Source organism: Schistocerca cancellata, chromosome 7 (genome assembly GCF_023864275.1).
Source record: "Schistocerca cancellata isolate TAMUIC-IGC-003103 chromosome 7, iqSchCanc2.1, whole genome shotgun sequence".
Lineage (NCBI taxonomy): Eukaryota > Metazoa > Arthropoda > Insecta > Orthoptera > Acrididae > Schistocerca > Schistocerca cancellata.
This window is the reverse complement of record NC_064632.1, coordinates 181472520-181490152: the sequence shown is the minus strand read 5'-3', so window position 1 is coordinate 181490152 and position 17633 is coordinate 181472520. Positions and strand designations below refer to the sequence as shown.

The 17633-nt window shown below is 41.2% G+C and overlaps 1 protein-coding gene across 1 annotated transcript in view; it reads left to right on the top strand.

Moving 5' to 3' along the window:
• Positions 1–13133, top strand: part of LOC126092692 (lipase member K-like) — an 87644-nt gene extending 74511 nt beyond the window's left edge. The window contains exon 3 of the mRNA XM_049908415.1: positions 12984–13133. Coding sequence (XP_049764372.1) covers positions 12984–13133 — 150 coding nt within the window. The remainder of the gene's footprint in view (positions 1–12983) is intronic.
• The last annotated feature ends 4500 nt before the right edge of the window (positions 13134–17633 follow it).

The window sequence follows — 17633 nt, the reverse complement described above, 5'->3', positions numbered from 1 at the left end:
CAATTATATTTATGCGACTACTTACTAATGACTGTCGTATTTTTTCTTGGAAAGTGTCCGGCAAGATACGGTTAGCAGGTCGCTTTACTTGTCGTTACACATCAGACCGTGCACATTTTCCATTTTTTGTATGTATGATTGTTTTCCTGTTTGTTTGTATGCACTGTGAAATAGTTAAGGTATAACACACCAGTTGACTTTGACATTTTTTGCCCTATGATATCTCAACATCGTGACTATTTTACATTTTTTTTTTTTTTTTTTTTTTTTTTTTTTTTGCTGCTGCATTGTGGTATTCTGTGTACATATTTGCCTTTGAACTCTGTCTATGCTTTTGACATATTACGTTTTCTGTCATGTTATGCTGTATGCTTAATTATGTCACCATAAACCAGTCATTATTTAATGGGTATATGATTTAAATGCAAGACATTAATCTTTGTCATTAATTTCAGAAAGAAATGATACGTGTAAAGGAAATAAATTAAACAGAAATGGGGATTTCACCTACAGAGTAAACGAAAGAAGATGCAAAAACTTTATGAGGAAGAGTAAATGGATCAGGATTAACAAGCATTAACAAGAATATACAATACACATCGAAGAATAGCAGTCTTAACTAATTTTTTCTTTCAGAATACGAGGCGATTGATGCAGGCTGTCAGACAGAACTACACATCTTAGTTTTAGTGATGAAATATGTTAGAGATAAGGAATAGTTGTGTAATGAGTAATGAAGTAATTTTTTTGCAGATGATAATGAATGCTGATGAAGAGTAATGATGAAGAATATGCTACTATGAATAATGAAGTTTTTCTTTAGAGGTGATGATAATAATGAAGTTATGATAATATGGATAATGAAGTTTTTTCTTTGCAGATGAGGATGATGTTGAAGTTTATGTATTTATGCTATGTAGTTATTTAAGTATTTGTTGCAGTTTGTTTTGACAGTATGTTTTATATCGTATGGTATGATGACTGAAGGTTTTGGAAAGGACAGCTATGGAACACATTTTTTTTATACACATTTCACTACCTGGTAATTCGAAGTTCACTACCTTTCAGCATAGTATGCGTTTCTTCTTTCAGCCCAATAATCCATTTTGTATTTTTTCCAGCAGAAGCTTTTCATGATACTTACTAAACCTGTTACTTATTATACCTGTTCTAGTACTTACATTTTTATTTTTTTTACCCATTTGTGTGTCATTCATGAATGTGATCACATACTCTATTTGTTTCACAACCTTGCTACAGCTGACTCATGACGAATGACGTTACACATTTTTCATTTACAGGAACGACCTAGAAGCAATTTTTTTTCTTTTTCTCTTCTTGCTTTCCCTTATAATTACCCAAAGCAATGCATTGCTAGCACAAAAAAAATGTATCACCAGTTCCAAATAATGCTACCCACTTAAGAGAGTTCTGAGTAATACTGAAAAATGTTTTCTAGTCACAGACCTTGAATAATAATTACAGTATGTTACATTTTGAATATGTTCTATGTCACTTGAATAATTAGTTCTGAAAAATACTGAATAATGTCTTCTAACCACAGACCTTGAGTAATAGTTACAATATGTTACATTTTCACTATGTCATATGTTACTTGAATGATGGAAAGTGTTTTGTAATATTCAATACTTGCTATACATTTAGTAACTGGCCAATGAGTGCCAATAATTACCGAAAGCAGATGAGTTATGAAAAGTGTTTTGTAATATTAAATACTTGCTGGCCAATGAATGCCACAGTTTCTTATATTTTAAATTTGTATTATGTCACTTTTATGCTATATATATGAACACTAGTAGCTTGATGCTACACTCATTAGCTCTTGTTTTGAATAATGACTATTGTTGGTTTGTAACCGGCCATTGATTGCCACTCTTGTCTGTAAATCAATTAATGAACATTTTTCTGTAATACTATATACATGGTACAGAAATGTTCAATAACTGGGCTATGAATGCCACAAACTATTAATGTAATTCCTAATGAAGACTAGTATGTGACTTGATGTCCTTCACCTTTTGAACTGACTACCCTGAATTACTGCAATATCCATTTGTCCTGTATATCCTCCTGATCATGGAGCACTATATTTGGTTTTGCACTAATTCTACGTTGGTGTGCCTTATAAAAGCGTGGTGTTGACACGACATGCTGTCCACCACCGTGAGCGATGAAGACGTTATTATGGTCCCACTGTTTGGTGTACATGATGTACTGCCAAAATGATAACATGGAATATTACTACGACATTTCAGTGTCTTGGCTACGCTGATAAACACTTATGGGAAAAGAACTGCAAATTGTCTCACTTGGTGTTGTACTTCTGTGGAAAGATATGGACTTTCAGTGCAGCTGCGTGCAACCTAAATGCTACAACCATGATGCAATCCTTCCTATTCCTTCCCTAATTCTTGTGAAATGAAAAAGTCATATACAGTGTGTGCGCACTTCCTTTCATTTGTTAATAAGATCAGTTATCCTGAAATTACTAAAGACTTCTATAGTGCATGTACACTTTATTACACTCCTTGATTTGTTTGTTTGTTGTAGAAAAATACTAGAGAGTACTACAGTGCGTGTGCATTTTTGTCATTTGTCAATATGATTTGTACTCATTAGGTTTATTTGTCATAAAAGTATAAGAGAGTTTTTCAGTGCGTGTGCACTTTATGCCATTTGTACTCATTATGTATATATTTTGTGGTATTCTGATATGTTCTGTACTACAGTGCGTGTGCACTTTTGCCATTTATTAATACATTTTGTGATTTGCTGATATATTCTCAACTACAGTGCATGTGCACTTATGTCACTTGTCAACATGATTTTTTACAATTGCGTTTATTTGTTGTGAAAATTTTGAAGAATTTTTCAGTGCATGTGCACTTATGTCATGAGTTAATATGTTTTCTACTGAACTTCAGTTCCTGTGCACTTTTCTCATTTTTCAATCTGTACTCATTCTGTATACATTTTGTGATTTCCTGATATGTTCAGTACTTCAGTGCGTATGCACTTATGTCATTTGTACTCGTTGTATATATATTTCCTCATTTGCTAATATGTTCCAAACTACAGTACGTGTGCACTTATGTAATATGTTTTGTACTCATTGTATATATATTTTTTTGTCATTGTCTGAAATGTTTTGTACTCGGTGCATGTGCACCACGTTTAATTCATGTTCTACATCTGAATATTCTCTATAATTGTAAAGTTAATTAATTAAAAAAAAATTTGCCGCGATTGGCAAGTCCAAATGACTCACCATCGCTGCCAAAATTTTGCCCCCCCAGTGGAGGATTATGAAACGCGTACGTTTCATAGGCAGCGATGGCGAGCCACAGAATCTCTGACCAGAGAGCATGTAGTCAGTGCAGTTGCGAGAGAGTAATAGCGCGCGAGAGCGCAGTCCTGTTACGAGTGAGTAGTGGTACGTAGCGAGTCGCAGTTGTGTGTGAGGAGTCGGCGGGCGTCGACATGGCATTCTGGTCGAGATTCAGGACGAGGTATATTGTTAAATAAGGTAATGAAGCAGCTTTGCGCACATCTGATAATGTAATGTAAATTAACTGTAACTAATTTGTTCAAAAATCGCCCCAATAATAATTTCGTTCTTAAAGCAACCATTTTTAACAAAGAATCCTTTTTTGAAATAATATTTCCCTTGCATTTCCTTAAAGAAAAGTTTTCCTTAAATTCAAAAAAATTATATTTGCGATGCATTTCCTCCAAGCTATGGCGAAAAATAAGAGCAGATGCAGTATTACTGAGGTAAGAATTTGAGTTTAATCAGGGCCTAAAGATCGACATTTCGATCAATTTGCGTTTTCATTGTCACTGAGATTGACTTTTTTATTGAATTGACTTTCATTTTTGTGGGAGGTTACACATAGGTCAGATTGGTAGTTCTCATTTATTTGTCATTGTCAATAAATTATTTTATTTGCTGGTAGGTTACACTAGGTTATATTCTCGTTAACATTTGAATAATTTGTCTTTTGAATTTCTCTGGGGAGGTTACACTTGGCTATATGTCCGTTAACATTTAAAATATTTTCTTTTGAAATTTTGTGGGGAGGTTACAAGGTCCCTGGCTAAAGCTTCTACAGAAACGCACTGGTCCTCACGAATCATGGCGCCAGCGCCTCCCACATTCTCGTCAGTAACGGCCGTGCTGGGACGACCAGAGCGTTGTTCATCTGTGACTGACATACGTTCACTTTCAAAAAGGTCCACCACCCGTACATTCTTCTGTCACTAATACAGCTATCTCCATACCTTTCCAAAACCCTTCTTTCGATGTTTTACGGTCTCGGACCACAAAAATCATATTACTGTTTACTGTTCTTCTACGGTGCACAAAGCTAGCGACGCGGCCATTTTGTTTCAACTGGCTATCCTCTTCAAATTGTCATTTCATCTTTCGGCATATGCGGTAATTTTCTCAACGCATGCATCTTCATTTCCACGGGTTTCAAATACCTGACATGTTAACTGCATTTAATACTGATAGTCTGCTGTTACATTTTGAATTGCCCTCGAACATCATGTGGTTCCCAGAACCCTTCTGATGATAAACGAGGTATTTTTCTGCATTTTTTTCCTTGCTATGTCGCTTTATAAATTAAGTTTTTGCCTCACACAGTGTTTTACGTGCTTATTTTACATGTAGAAATAGGGTAACTTTGAACTTTGGGAACTCGGAAACGCATAAGGATATCAAAAAAGTTTCAAGGCTGTTCGAGGTCAGGGTTTAGGAACACAGAGCAAAAATTATGGCCATTTGCTGAGCATAGCCGCCTTGGAATCCGCAGATCGGTGTTGGTACCCAAAAACCATGTTTCGCTGGTATTCTCAGAAACCGTCCATGAAATAAGTGGTTCCCCTTAAGGCAAACCGTTAGCCAACATGTAATGGAGAAAGAAGAAACCGCTTTGCTCCATTTGCCTAAGCTGGAGGAAGTGTGTAATACTGAAACTTTGACCGTGTGCCCGCATCCCGTGGTCGTGCGGTAGCGTTCTCGCTTCCCACGCCCGGGTTCGATTCCCGGCGGGGTCAGGGATTTTCTCTGCCTCGTGATGGCTGGGTGTTGTGTGCTGTCCTTAGGTTAGTTAGGTTTAAGTAGTTCTAAGTTCTAGGGGACTTATGACCACAGCAGTTGAGTCCCATAGTGCTCAGAGCCATTTGAACCATTTTTTTGACCTTGTGCTGTACGATGGTTACAGTAAGACGATCCTTCCGTTGTGTAGGCAAGTGGTCATAGCCCAGAGGCTATCCACAACACTTGACCTTAGTTTTCCGTCATCAATGGAACCCGGAGTACGAGCCCCGTAAAAATATCGTTTTTATGCGTGGCGTTTTGATACATATTAGGTAGTGGATGCTGTCCCACGCGTACCGATTTGTCGTTTAATGCTGATATTGGAGATATGATTGGCGTTTACTTCCATGTGTCTGCTAGTTCGCATTTTTTCAGAATTACCTTCACGATATACCGTGAGAGAACAAAATGTGAACGGAGCATCCTGACACATTAAAACTGTGTGCCAGATCAGAACTTGAACATAGGACCTTTTCCTATGGTGGACAAGAGCTTTGCTAACTGAGTTACCCGAGCACAGCTCACGACTCGTCCTCAGAGCGTTATTTCCGCCAATACCTCATTTCCTACCTTCATACACATACATACATATATACATATCACACATGTTATGACTATATCAATTTTTCCCAAAACTCGGCCACTTCCAGAGCATTTTTTGTTCCCTTATCAAGATCATCTTCTGCGCAGGATGCTGGACACAGACAGAATTGAAGCATTTGGTTAATAGTTTGGTCTTCTCCACAGTCACACTGAACTCACCTTGATCAGTGTAGCCACACCTTGCCGAATTAAACTTTGACGTGCCAACTCCAGATGTCAGTCTATTCAGGGACTCCCAAGTCTTCCATTTCTCATCATAGCCAGAAGATATGTTTTCTGAAACACTTTTCCAGCGAGGTGGAAGGTAGGTCATAGCCCTCCATAGCTTTTCCAGGAGTGGATCTAAGTGCCGTGATGTTGCACCGAAAAGGCCTGCTTGACTTCAGTTGTTGCGGGTGCAGTTTGTGCACATACAGAGGATGCGATTTCTTCAACTCCACTTTCTTTCCTTCCTCATTGGCAACTATTTCTGTCCGTACAGCACGTGATGTCATTCCTGCGAGATGGTTGCGCAATTCGACTGGACTGGATTTCAGGCAACAAGTTATGATTCTGAAGAAGTCATTGAGAGATATGTCCAGCCGTTTGCCATGTGTTGAATTACACAATATGACGCGCATACTCTGCCGCACAATAGCATACTGCCATTGCAGAGGTTCGTATAGTTTCATGTTACTGCCTCATTGTGATCCTGTCAGTTTCCGTAGAAGATTGTTCTTGGAGGAAACTTTCCGCTAGCAGTTCGTGCAGTAATTCGTGGAAGTAAGAGATGTGTCCAAGATATTTTGGGGTCCCACGGCACACATTCGTGCATTTCTCTCTGATGTAAGATGTAGCACAAATGAATTAATGAGTTGTATGCAAATCGCCGCATTTCAGAACTTACAGAGTATCTTAATGCCCCACCCCAACAGAAAGCCCATTACGTTACAATGATTATTACATCAATGTGTCTTCCAATTACTAATTAAAAAGTGACTTGAATGTGAAAGAGAGTTTTAAAAACACAGTTTAGTTTCAGTCGTCAATACTCATATATCGTATCAAGTGACTCAGAATTTTATGGAATATAACGCGCTAGCGTCACAAATACATATTCTTATATGGATATGGTGTCTGTTCTTTAGGACATGTTCGAAAGAATAGACACCATTGGTGACCTGCAGCCGTCTAGAACGAAATTAGAATTATATAATACCTTCAGCTCCTAACGGTCGTTGACATATATCAGCGAGGACGGGTGAAAATGTGTGCCCCGACCGGGACTCGAACTCGGGATTTCCTGCTTATATTGCAGACGCTCTATCCATCTGAACCACCGAGGGCACATAGGACAGCGCGACTGCAAGGATTATCTCGCGCACACCTCCCAGGAGACCCACATTCTCACCTTGTATGTCCACACACTACATTACGGGAGTTGGTAAGAATGTCTTCCACGAGTAATGAGTGTGTTGGGGTGGGACACTAGGAATGTAGTGTGTGAACATACAAGGCCAGAATGTGGGTCTCGCGGGAGGCGTGTGCGAGATAGTCCCCGCAGTCGCGCTATCCTCTGTGCCCTCGGTGGCTCAGATGGATAGAGCGTCTGCAGTGTAAGCAGGAGATCCTGGGTTCGAGTCCCGGTCGGGAAACACATTTTCACCCGTCCTCGCTGATATATGTCAACGACCGTTAGAAGCTGAAGGTATTATTATAATTCAAAATGCATATTCTGTATCACTGGCACAAACTATAAATGCCAGGAGAATGCACGACAAACACCAAAAGTATTCCAGTCAACAGGTGTTGGTCGCTTACCGCCCTTGTACATTCAGTCCATTTTCGCGTGCGTTAGTAGGGCAGTTCCGAAGCGACCATTCCGCATTTAAAGGAACCACAATCTGCGTGTTGCGCTATGCTTATATTCAATGTTTGAGGGTTACCAGCAAAATATATGTAGATGAATACAGAAAGCAACCGGTTATAAACCAATGATTCACACGCCCGTACAAAAACCCGAGTTACTGAATAACTTCTGACTTGAGACCTATAATGTAGATCGAGCCCCGAGCCAGGTAATGCCGTACTCACCTCTCGATCCGAGATCTCCAAGTAATTCATACTGACGGTAGACGTTCCCAGATAGCAACGTGCAGATATACAATGAGCAAGACAGACAGTGTATTTCACCACTGAAGCTGATTCAAAGATAAGAAACTAGTGTAATTTGTAACATGCATAAGTCGATGATTCAAGAACGGCTGACAGTATTAACTAACGAGGTTATGTGATAAAAAGTGGAATGTTTAGTGCTGTTGGTAGCAGTGTGTACTTAGTGGCTTGATTTTGTTTGTTTTCCAGGAAAGTTGGAGGGCTTCGATTGGGGCCCCAAGGAGAATATTCGTAGGTACGGCTCGGAGAAGCCGCCCGAATACCAGCTGCAGAATATCACTTAGCCAATAGCATCGTTCGTCGGCCGTAATGACAAATACGTCTCCCTTGAGGTAAGAAGGCACTGGAGTGACTCAGTACAGTATGCTTAAATGTCACTGTGGTCGCTGTAATTACTCTCAACTTGTCTTCGTCATCAACACTGTAGTGACATTTAGGGGATGAAATATATTCCTAGATTCTCCACGTAGCATTGATTCTTGAAACTTTTTAAGTCAGCGTTAGTGACAGTTAACTATCTTCGAACGTTGCAAAAACAGACATAATGCCTGCAGGAATACCGCAATCACTTTTTTATGCAATGTTACTTATAATCCGTCTTGATTGCAAAATATTTATTCATATGACCGGCTTCGGTTCTTCTAGAACCATCTTCAGGTCTGCAAATTTCGGTTACAGAAGAAACCCGTCCATACTCAGCAACCTTCACATGCTGCGTCAATGAATGTTTCCTGTTCGGTAAATCAGTCACGGAAACTATTGTAATGCTTAAGACTGCTTGTGGGGACGCTGCCCTAAGTAAAACCAGAGTCTACGAGTGGTTTTCACGTTTTAAAAATGGAGAAATGTCAGTTGAAGACCAACCCCGTTCAGGACGCCCTTCAACGTCTAGAAGTGACGAAAACGTCGACAAAATCAATGCCGTCGTTCGTCAAGACCGCCGCCGAACCATTGATCAACTCTATGAGATGTCTGGAATATCATAGAGTTCAATTGGGAGGAATTTATCCGAAGATTTGCACATGAGAAGGGTTGCACCCAAATTTGTCCCTCGTCTTCTCACAGGCTAGCAAAGGGGGAGTCGACTTCAGGCATGTTTTGAGATTCAGAATCAGCTCAAAGAGGACCCTGCATATTTTTCCAGGGTGATTACTGGTGATGATACCTCGAGACAAAGCAGCAATCAAGCCAGTGGAGCACAAGTGGCTCCCCTCGTCCCAGAAAAGCCCGCCAAATGAAATCAAACAGCAAGACAATCCTCATTTGTTTCTTCGATTGCAGAGGTGTTGTGCACGCAGAGGTGTTGTTCCCCAAGGTCAAAGTGTCAACCAGTAGTTCTACTTGAAGGTTTTGAAAAGATTAAGAGAGAGTATCTGGAAGAAAAGGGCAGATCTTTGGCGCACAGGTGACTGGTTCTTCCATCATACCAACGTGCCGGCCCACACCGCCCTCTCCGTAAAGGAGTTTTTCACCAAAAACGGTGTGACACCGTTTGTCCATCCTCCACTGTCCCCTATTTACCGGATCTAGCCCCCTGTTATTTCTTTTTGTTACTCAGACTCAAAAGGGACATGAAAGGAAAGCGCTTTGCCGCTGTGGAGGAGGTAAAACAAAAGTCGCTGGAAGCCGTAAAGAACATCCCGATAAGTGAATTTAAAAACTGCTTTGAACAATGGAAGGATGTCGAACAGTCCACGGGTGTACTGCCGGTCCACAGTGTCCAACGGGCACAATATTTCGGCGATCAGACATGTCGCCATCGTCGAAATATTGTGCCCGTTGGACACTATGGACGGGCAGTACACCCGTGGACTGTTCGAGCACGAAATACGCCGGGAGAAACTGAAGAACCACAACAGAAGGATCGTTTGAAGAAGTGCGTTGTGGTCAATGGAGAATACTTTGAAGGTGATCAAAATTTGGTGTAGACATAATAAGAAATAAAGACGTTACGACGAATTTCCCCTTTTGGTTCCCTTCTCGTAGCTGTAAATTTTTGTTTGTAGGAAACCATAGCGCGGGATTAGCCGAGCGGTATTAGGCGCTGCAGTCATGGACTGTGCTCCTGGTCCCGGCGGAGGTTCGAGTCCTCCCTCGGGCATGGGTGTGTGTGCTTGTCCTTAGGATAATTTAGGTTAAGTAGTGTGTAAGCTTAGGGACTGATAACCTTAGCAGTTAAGTCCCATAAGATTTAACACACATTTGAATAGAACACCATAAATTTCCCAAAGTTCCTAATCGATACCTTTGAAATGTTGCCACAACATTACATTCGAATACACGCGTTTCCTTATGTACCTACTGAATTTCCATGTGTAGCGAAAATGTCGTGTTCTTTCTTCTTTATCTTAAATCTCCAAAGTTCTTCACTGATTGCTTTGAAATTTTGACACAACGTTGTATTCGAATACACGCGTGCTTTTTTGTACCTGCTAGAGCGTCAGTTATCATATACGTAATATATATATTTGTACACCATATGGCGTAATAGAATGAAGCGCTGTGTCAAAATTTCAAAGCAATCGGTGAAGAACTCTCAGAGATTTACGGTTATTGACAAACGAACATTTACATTTTTATTAGTACCGATTTATGCAATGCCTCGTTGCAACAATAGAGAAATAATGGTCTGATTATTAGTCAAAGGCTCTAACCCCTTAATACGCGACATCGTCTATGAATTAAATAAATTCTTGGAAGAAGATTCTGGGCTGTCGTGATGTCCATCTGCCTTTAGTTATGGCCCGCAATACAGGGTGAGCACAAAGTCTTGCCCTGATTATAACAATTTATTACAAAATAACCATCCGCCCCCGGTAGCTGAATCGTCAACGTGACGGATTGTTAATCCTCTGGCCCCGGCTTCGATTCCCGACTGCGTCGGAGAATTTTCTCCACCCAGGGACTGGGTGTTGTGCTGTCCTCACCATCATCCTATCACCTTCATCGACTGCAGGTCGCCGAAGTGGCGTCAAATTGAAAGACCGGCACCCGGCCAACGGTCTGCCTGACGGGGGGCCCTAGCCATACGATTAAATAAATAAACAGAAAAACCGTTTGACATAATAATTTACATTTGATGCCGTTACATAGGTTAGTTTTACTAATTTTTTTTAAGACCACTTACGTTAGTAAACCTCAACGAAAGCTCCCTTGGTAGCTCGGAGACTGTCGAGGTGGTATTCCAGTTCCCGCTAGGTGTTTCGTAACATGTGTTCTGTGACAGTACCCACAGCAGCTTGTATCATAGCCTTCAGTGCATTGACTTCAGCCACTGGTATGACGAAGACTCTGTCCTTGATATAACCCCAGAAAAAAAGTCAAGGGGCGTAATGTTGGGATCGGTGGATTGGAAGGAACGACCCAACACCCTGGCCACCCCGCTCTCCAGAGATTACGCCTCTGACTTTTTTTTTCTGGGGCTATATCAAGGACAGAGTCTTCGTCAATTCAGTTGCTGACGTCGACGAACTGCAGGTTAGGATACAAGCTGCTGTGGGTACTGTTGAATGTCTACCCCTTGTTTGTTAAGCTGATTAATTTTCATGCAAGGAGTACACACATGAAATCTATTCACTATCTCTTGCATATCGTCATACCGGAAACATAGACAACACTTCGTCACCAGTTACATCTACTAATGATTAAAATGGGTAAAAATGAATGTTACTGAATGGTGGCCACTTATCACCATTTAGTTATTGTGACACCTATTTAACGCACGGAGTAGGGAAGGATATCACCTTTCACTCTTTCACACATTACTTGGGTTACTACACATGCAGTACCATGCGGATAAGTTCATGTTGAAACCGCGGGGTTATGCAACCGCAATGCAAACCAGCCCAGGCTTCATGACTCCACATTATTCATGCGATGATTAACGAAAGGCAAATCCAGTGACTACCGTTATGAATGCTAGCAACACGTGGCCAAGTTCGACAACAAAGAAACGAGTAAAATAAACCGTTGAATCATGAAAAATTTATATTGCTTGTATCCAGAACTAAACTATGCAACAAATGAAACGTTAATGTACCTATCCGCTATTGACCTAAGAACAAGAACCGTTGGTTCATGCCCTCAATCACCTCGCGCCCAAATCCGCTATTTGAAACACATTAATCTGAAAAAATTCTACAAATAAAATATCGCTGAACGTTTCCCGGTATTAATTCACACCCGAACATGTTTCATAATAAGTGTTACCCCAAAAAACCTACATTATGAATAACTTATCTCACCATCCATGACGAGCGCCGCACCCCTGCGTCCGTCTCGTTCAATCGGCGGCCCCAAAGTGTCCTAACATGGCGAGTTCCAGGACCAACCGCCAACCGTTCAAAAAAACTGGTGGTGGGGGAAGGACCTCAGTGAGAACCAACCTCACAAACTCTGCCCTGCTCATCCCCACTATCTTTGGAATCACGAACACTCTGCCGAATCTGCTCACGTTGTTATGTTGGTGCTAACTACCCTACTGCTACCATCTTTGACTAACCCAGATTATTATATATTCGATGCATAATTACGTTTATCCATCCACATACATCATGGGATCAAAGGATGAGAGAGGAGGTGTGACACCAACAGAAGAAAAAATATACACGGAAGCATTCTTGAATCCAGAGGTTAATTAGCTAGACGAAACATTGAAAGAACGCTCTCGGCGTAAAATGAATTATTAAACATGTAGAAATTAATCAGTTAGTTAAATGAAGTGTAAACCTGTGACGTTTCACTGCCACAGAACACATTTTACGAAACACCTAGCGGGAACTGGAATACCGCCTCGACATTCTCTGAGTTACCAAGGGAACACACGCTGAGGTGTGCTAACGTAGGTGGTCTTAAAAAAACTAGTAACACTAACCTATGTAACGGCATCAAATGTAACTTATTATGTCAAACGGTTATTCTGTTACAAATTTTTATAATCAGGGCAAGACTTTGTGCTCACCCAGTATTTCTAAACGCCATCAACCATGCCCTCTTTACATGTACGAAGGAAGTTTTCTTACGATTCCCACAGACAGTTTTAACACTGCCATGCAGGTCTGAGACGACCTGCTACTAACTAACACGCCTCTGTTGTCAACAGGACGCGCAACTGCTGAGCCGTAAGAGTTCGCTCAACTTCGGCGTCTTCGTCATGCCGCCGGAAGACTGGGACCACTTTGACTACGTCGCGAACACGCAGGCGCCGCGTCTCATCTACGACCGCATACTGGGCGTGATAGCCGGCTTGTGACCGGCTGCACTGGCGAACGGTAAACGTCTACTAAGTGTTCCGCTGTTGACTCACAAAGGGAGGTCTCGACGTTCGAATCACGGATTCACTTCAAACTTTGAGTACATTTGGTAGTCCATTTAAGGAATGTAATGTGGAAGTAGTGAAACATCCCCTTAGAAAAAATTATGAATGACTGTGCCGGCCGGTGTGGCCAAGCGGTTAAAGGCGCTACAGTCTGGAACCGCGTGACCGCTACGGTCGCAGGTTCGAATCCTGCCTCGGGCATGGATGTGTGTGATGTCCTTAGGTTAGTTAGGTTTAAGTAGTTCTAAGTTCTAGGGGACTGATGACCGTAGAAGTTAAGTCCCATAGTGCTCAGAACCATTTGAACCATTTGACTGTGCTGATAAACCACTTACGTTATTTGATTTTCAAACAGCTCAGCAAAACTAAACGTACTCAGACATTTCTCTCTTTACTTATTCTGATCATCTCTAAACTGACACATAATATTTTTAGCGCAACGCAATCTGACTTTTAATAACCCTACAAAAGAATGGCCCTGTCTAACAATAACCTATACCTTTCATCAATCACTTACCTCACAAAAATCTTCATTACTCGAACTACTGCAATACATCGAGCGCCAATACTGCCAGCTAAATAAAAGATTCTAACTACTGAACTCACTAACTACTAATAGATATAGTTAGCAAATGAAAGATTTTGATAAAGAACAAACAATGTAATTACCTTAATAGTGTTCAGAAGTCATAATATGTATATCAGTTCGTGACATCCAGTCTTACAAATTTACTGTCTCTGATGGACACACGTCCAGGTCATCCGCTCTCAAAACTCCGCCATCTCTCTCCCCACATCCACCACTGCTGGCGGCTCACCTCTAACTGCGCAACGCTACGCGCTGTTCACATCTAACTGCCCACTACAATAGCGAATTTTTCAACAATGCAAACCAGACACAGACTGCACACAGCTCAGCCAGTGATTTTCATACAGAGCGCTACGTGGCGTTACCAGTATAAAAACCTGAACATCCTACTTACAGTAGTAAGGCGTACTACTTAGGCAATTTCGAGAAAATCGAAAGAGAAGTTTTACATGTAGAATATGTACCGGTGCGTTACGACTCAGCACCAGCTGGCGGCTTTTAGTATTCACGCTCTCTAACCCGTTGGTCGGTGGATCGAGTCCTACTTAGGTTTTTTTCAAATGCATGTTTGTTTTCAATACTGATCACATTATTTCACATATACGACATCTGAAAGGTATAAGAACGAAACAAGCACGTGCATTTGCACGAAATCTGCAGAGCTCGTAGATACCACATGCCGTGTTATTCAGTCAGTCCCACTATTTCAGTTTTTGTCTCCATCGGAATGTATCCAGATTTTTGCCTTCTTTTCGGTTGGCTCATTATGCTCCTCATCAGAAAGATCTTCGGCTTCTCGGAATAGGCCTTCATCTACTTCCTGGAATGAATGAGGTCATCGTCAGTAATAACTATCTCTCGTCCTGATGTTTCGACGACAGACATAGAAAGTTTTTTTTTATCACCACTGCGTCTGAAGAAATCGTTGCTGATGATTTTCTATCAATGAGGTCCGCTTCTTGAAGAAGAATATCGCAGTACACGAACGCATATTTTAACCGACTTTTGTCAACTGCATTAGACTGTGCATTGACTCATCATGACATTCATAATACGCAGTAGTGGAATAACCGTGATTCACCTCCATTTTTGCAATACAAACGGAATTTTTTTGATTCAAAACATCGCACCTGTGTTATGCGTTCTTGCTACAGTAGAAATGTCTCACTGATACACAAGTTAAAAAATGGGACCGGCCTCCGTATCTGCAGGTGGAAGCATCCAGGTACAAAGCAGTTTATGGTATCTTACCTGGCTGCATGTATAAGGGATTTCGCAAATCACGATACGTACACATTTTCAGAAAAACTTGATACGTTTGGTCGTTTTCTTGCCGATTATTGTAAATTTGACCAAAGGGAAGAAGTGGTTGAGAAGAGAGTGAAACAGGGCTGTAGCCTTTTGCTATATTATTCGATTTGAACATTGAGCAAGGAGTAATGGAAACCAATGAAAAATTTGGACTAAGAATTTGAGTTCAAGGAGAAGTAATAAAAACTTTGAGGTCTCCCAATGACATTGTAACTCTAAGAGACAGCAAAGGACTTGGAAGACCTGTTGAACGGATTGGACAGTGTCCGAGGAGCAAGTAGGATGAACATCAACAATAGCAAAACAAGGATAATGGAATGTAGTCGAATTAAGTCAGGCATTGCTGAGGGAACTACATTAGGAAACAATTTATTAGATATGTTTTGGTATTTGGGTAGCAAAGCAGCTGATAATGGCTGAAGTAGAGAGGGTATAAAATGTAGAATGGCAATGGCAAGAAAAGCGTTTCTGAAGAAGAGAAATTCGTTGACATGGAATATAGACTTAAGTGTTAGGAAATCTTTTCTGAAGGTATTTGTCTGGAACGTAGGCGTGTATGGAAGTGAAACATGGACAATAAACAGTTTAGACAAGAAGAGAAAATTGGAAATTTGTGGTAAGTTCCTGTTGGACAAACTACTGAGGTCATCGGTCCCTAGGCTTACGCTGATCTATCTTAAACTAACTTACGCTAAGGACAACGCACACACCCATGCCCGAGGAAGGACTCGAACCTCCGTCGGGAGGAGCCGCGCGAAACGTGGCAAGGGGCCTAGACCGCGCGGCTACCCTGGGTTGCGACAACAAGAGAATAGAAGTTTTCGAAATGCTGTGTTTAAGTAGGATGCTGAAGACTATGTAGGTAGATCACATAACTAATGAGGATGTACTGAAAAGAGCCAGACAGAAAAGAAATTTGCGGCACAACCTGACTAAAAGAAGGGATCGGTTAGTGGAACACATTATGAGACATCAACGGATCAGCAGTTTAGTACTGGAGATAATTGTCTGGAGTAAAAAATTTAGAGAGAGACCAAGCGATGAATAGAGTAAGCACATTAAGTAGGATGTAGCTTGCAGTAGTTATTGGGAGATGAAGAGACTTGCAGAGGATAGAGTATCATGGAGAGCCGCATGAAACCAGTCTTCGGACTGAAGACCACAACAGCAATAATCTTTGTCGTAATACTTAAAATTAATAAGCAACCAAAAACCACTGGAAATTCAATAAAAGTTCATGCAAGTATATGTGTTTTTTAATTATATTACCTTTCAAATGTCATATGTATATGAAGAATACGATCAACGTTGAAAAAATTATACATCTGAAAAAAGGATTAGTAAAGGTGAGCGGGACTCGATCCAGTGATCCACCGGTTATGGAACTCGAAAGCTAACCACTCAGCCGCCTCCATCTCGTGCTCAGAGCTGCTACGAAGACTTTCGACTCTTAAAAATCTTTTGTGATTTTCTTAAAAATTCATTAGTAGTAGGCCTTACTATTTTATATTATACAGGGTGTTACAAAAAGGTACGGCCAAACTTTCAGGAAACATTCCTCATACACAAATAAAGAAAAGATGTTATGTGGAAACGCTTAATTTCCATGTTAGAGCTCATTTTAGTTTCGTCAGTATCTACTGTGCGTCCTCGGTTCACCGCCAGTTGGGTGGGCTGACGAGAATCCGCACGCAATTGTGCAATCACGTCATCAACACAGATTTTCTGTGAACGTTTGGGCAGGCATTGTTGGTGATGTATTGATTGGGCCCCATGTTCTTCCACCTACACTCAATGGAGCACGTTATCATGATTTCATACGGGATACTCTACCTGTGCTGCTAGAACATGTGCCTTTACAACTACGACACAACATGTGGTTCATGCACGATGGAGCTCCTGCACATTTCAGTCGAAGTGTTCGTACGCTTCTCAACAACAGATTCGGTGACCGATGGATTGGTAGATGCGGACCAATTCCATGGCCTCCACGCTCTCCTGACCTCAACCCTCTTCACTTTCGTTTATGGGGGCATTTGAAAGCTCTTGTCTACGCAACCGCGGTACCAAATGTAGAGACTCTTGGTGCTCGTATTGTGGACGGCTGTGATACAATACGCCATTCTCCAGGGCTGCATCAGCGCATCAGGGATTCCATGTGACGGAGAGTGGATGCATGTATCCTCGCTAACGGAGGACATTTTGAACATTTCCTGTAACAAAGTGTTTGAAGTCACGCTGAAACGTTCTGTTGCTGTGTGTTTCCATTCCATGATTAATGTGACTTGAAGAGAAGTAATAAAATGAGCTCTAACATGGAAAGTAAGCATTTCCGGACACATGTCCACATAACATATTTTCTTTCTTTGTGTGTGAGGAATGTTTCCTGAAAGTTTGGCCGTACCTTTTTGTAACACCCTGTATTGTCCTGATGGACTACTAAAGTTGTACAAAGTGTGAAGTAAATGTGTGATCCGAACTTCGTAGCCTCCACTTGTCAGTATAAGCAGACGTTTAGCATCCAGACCGCGAGG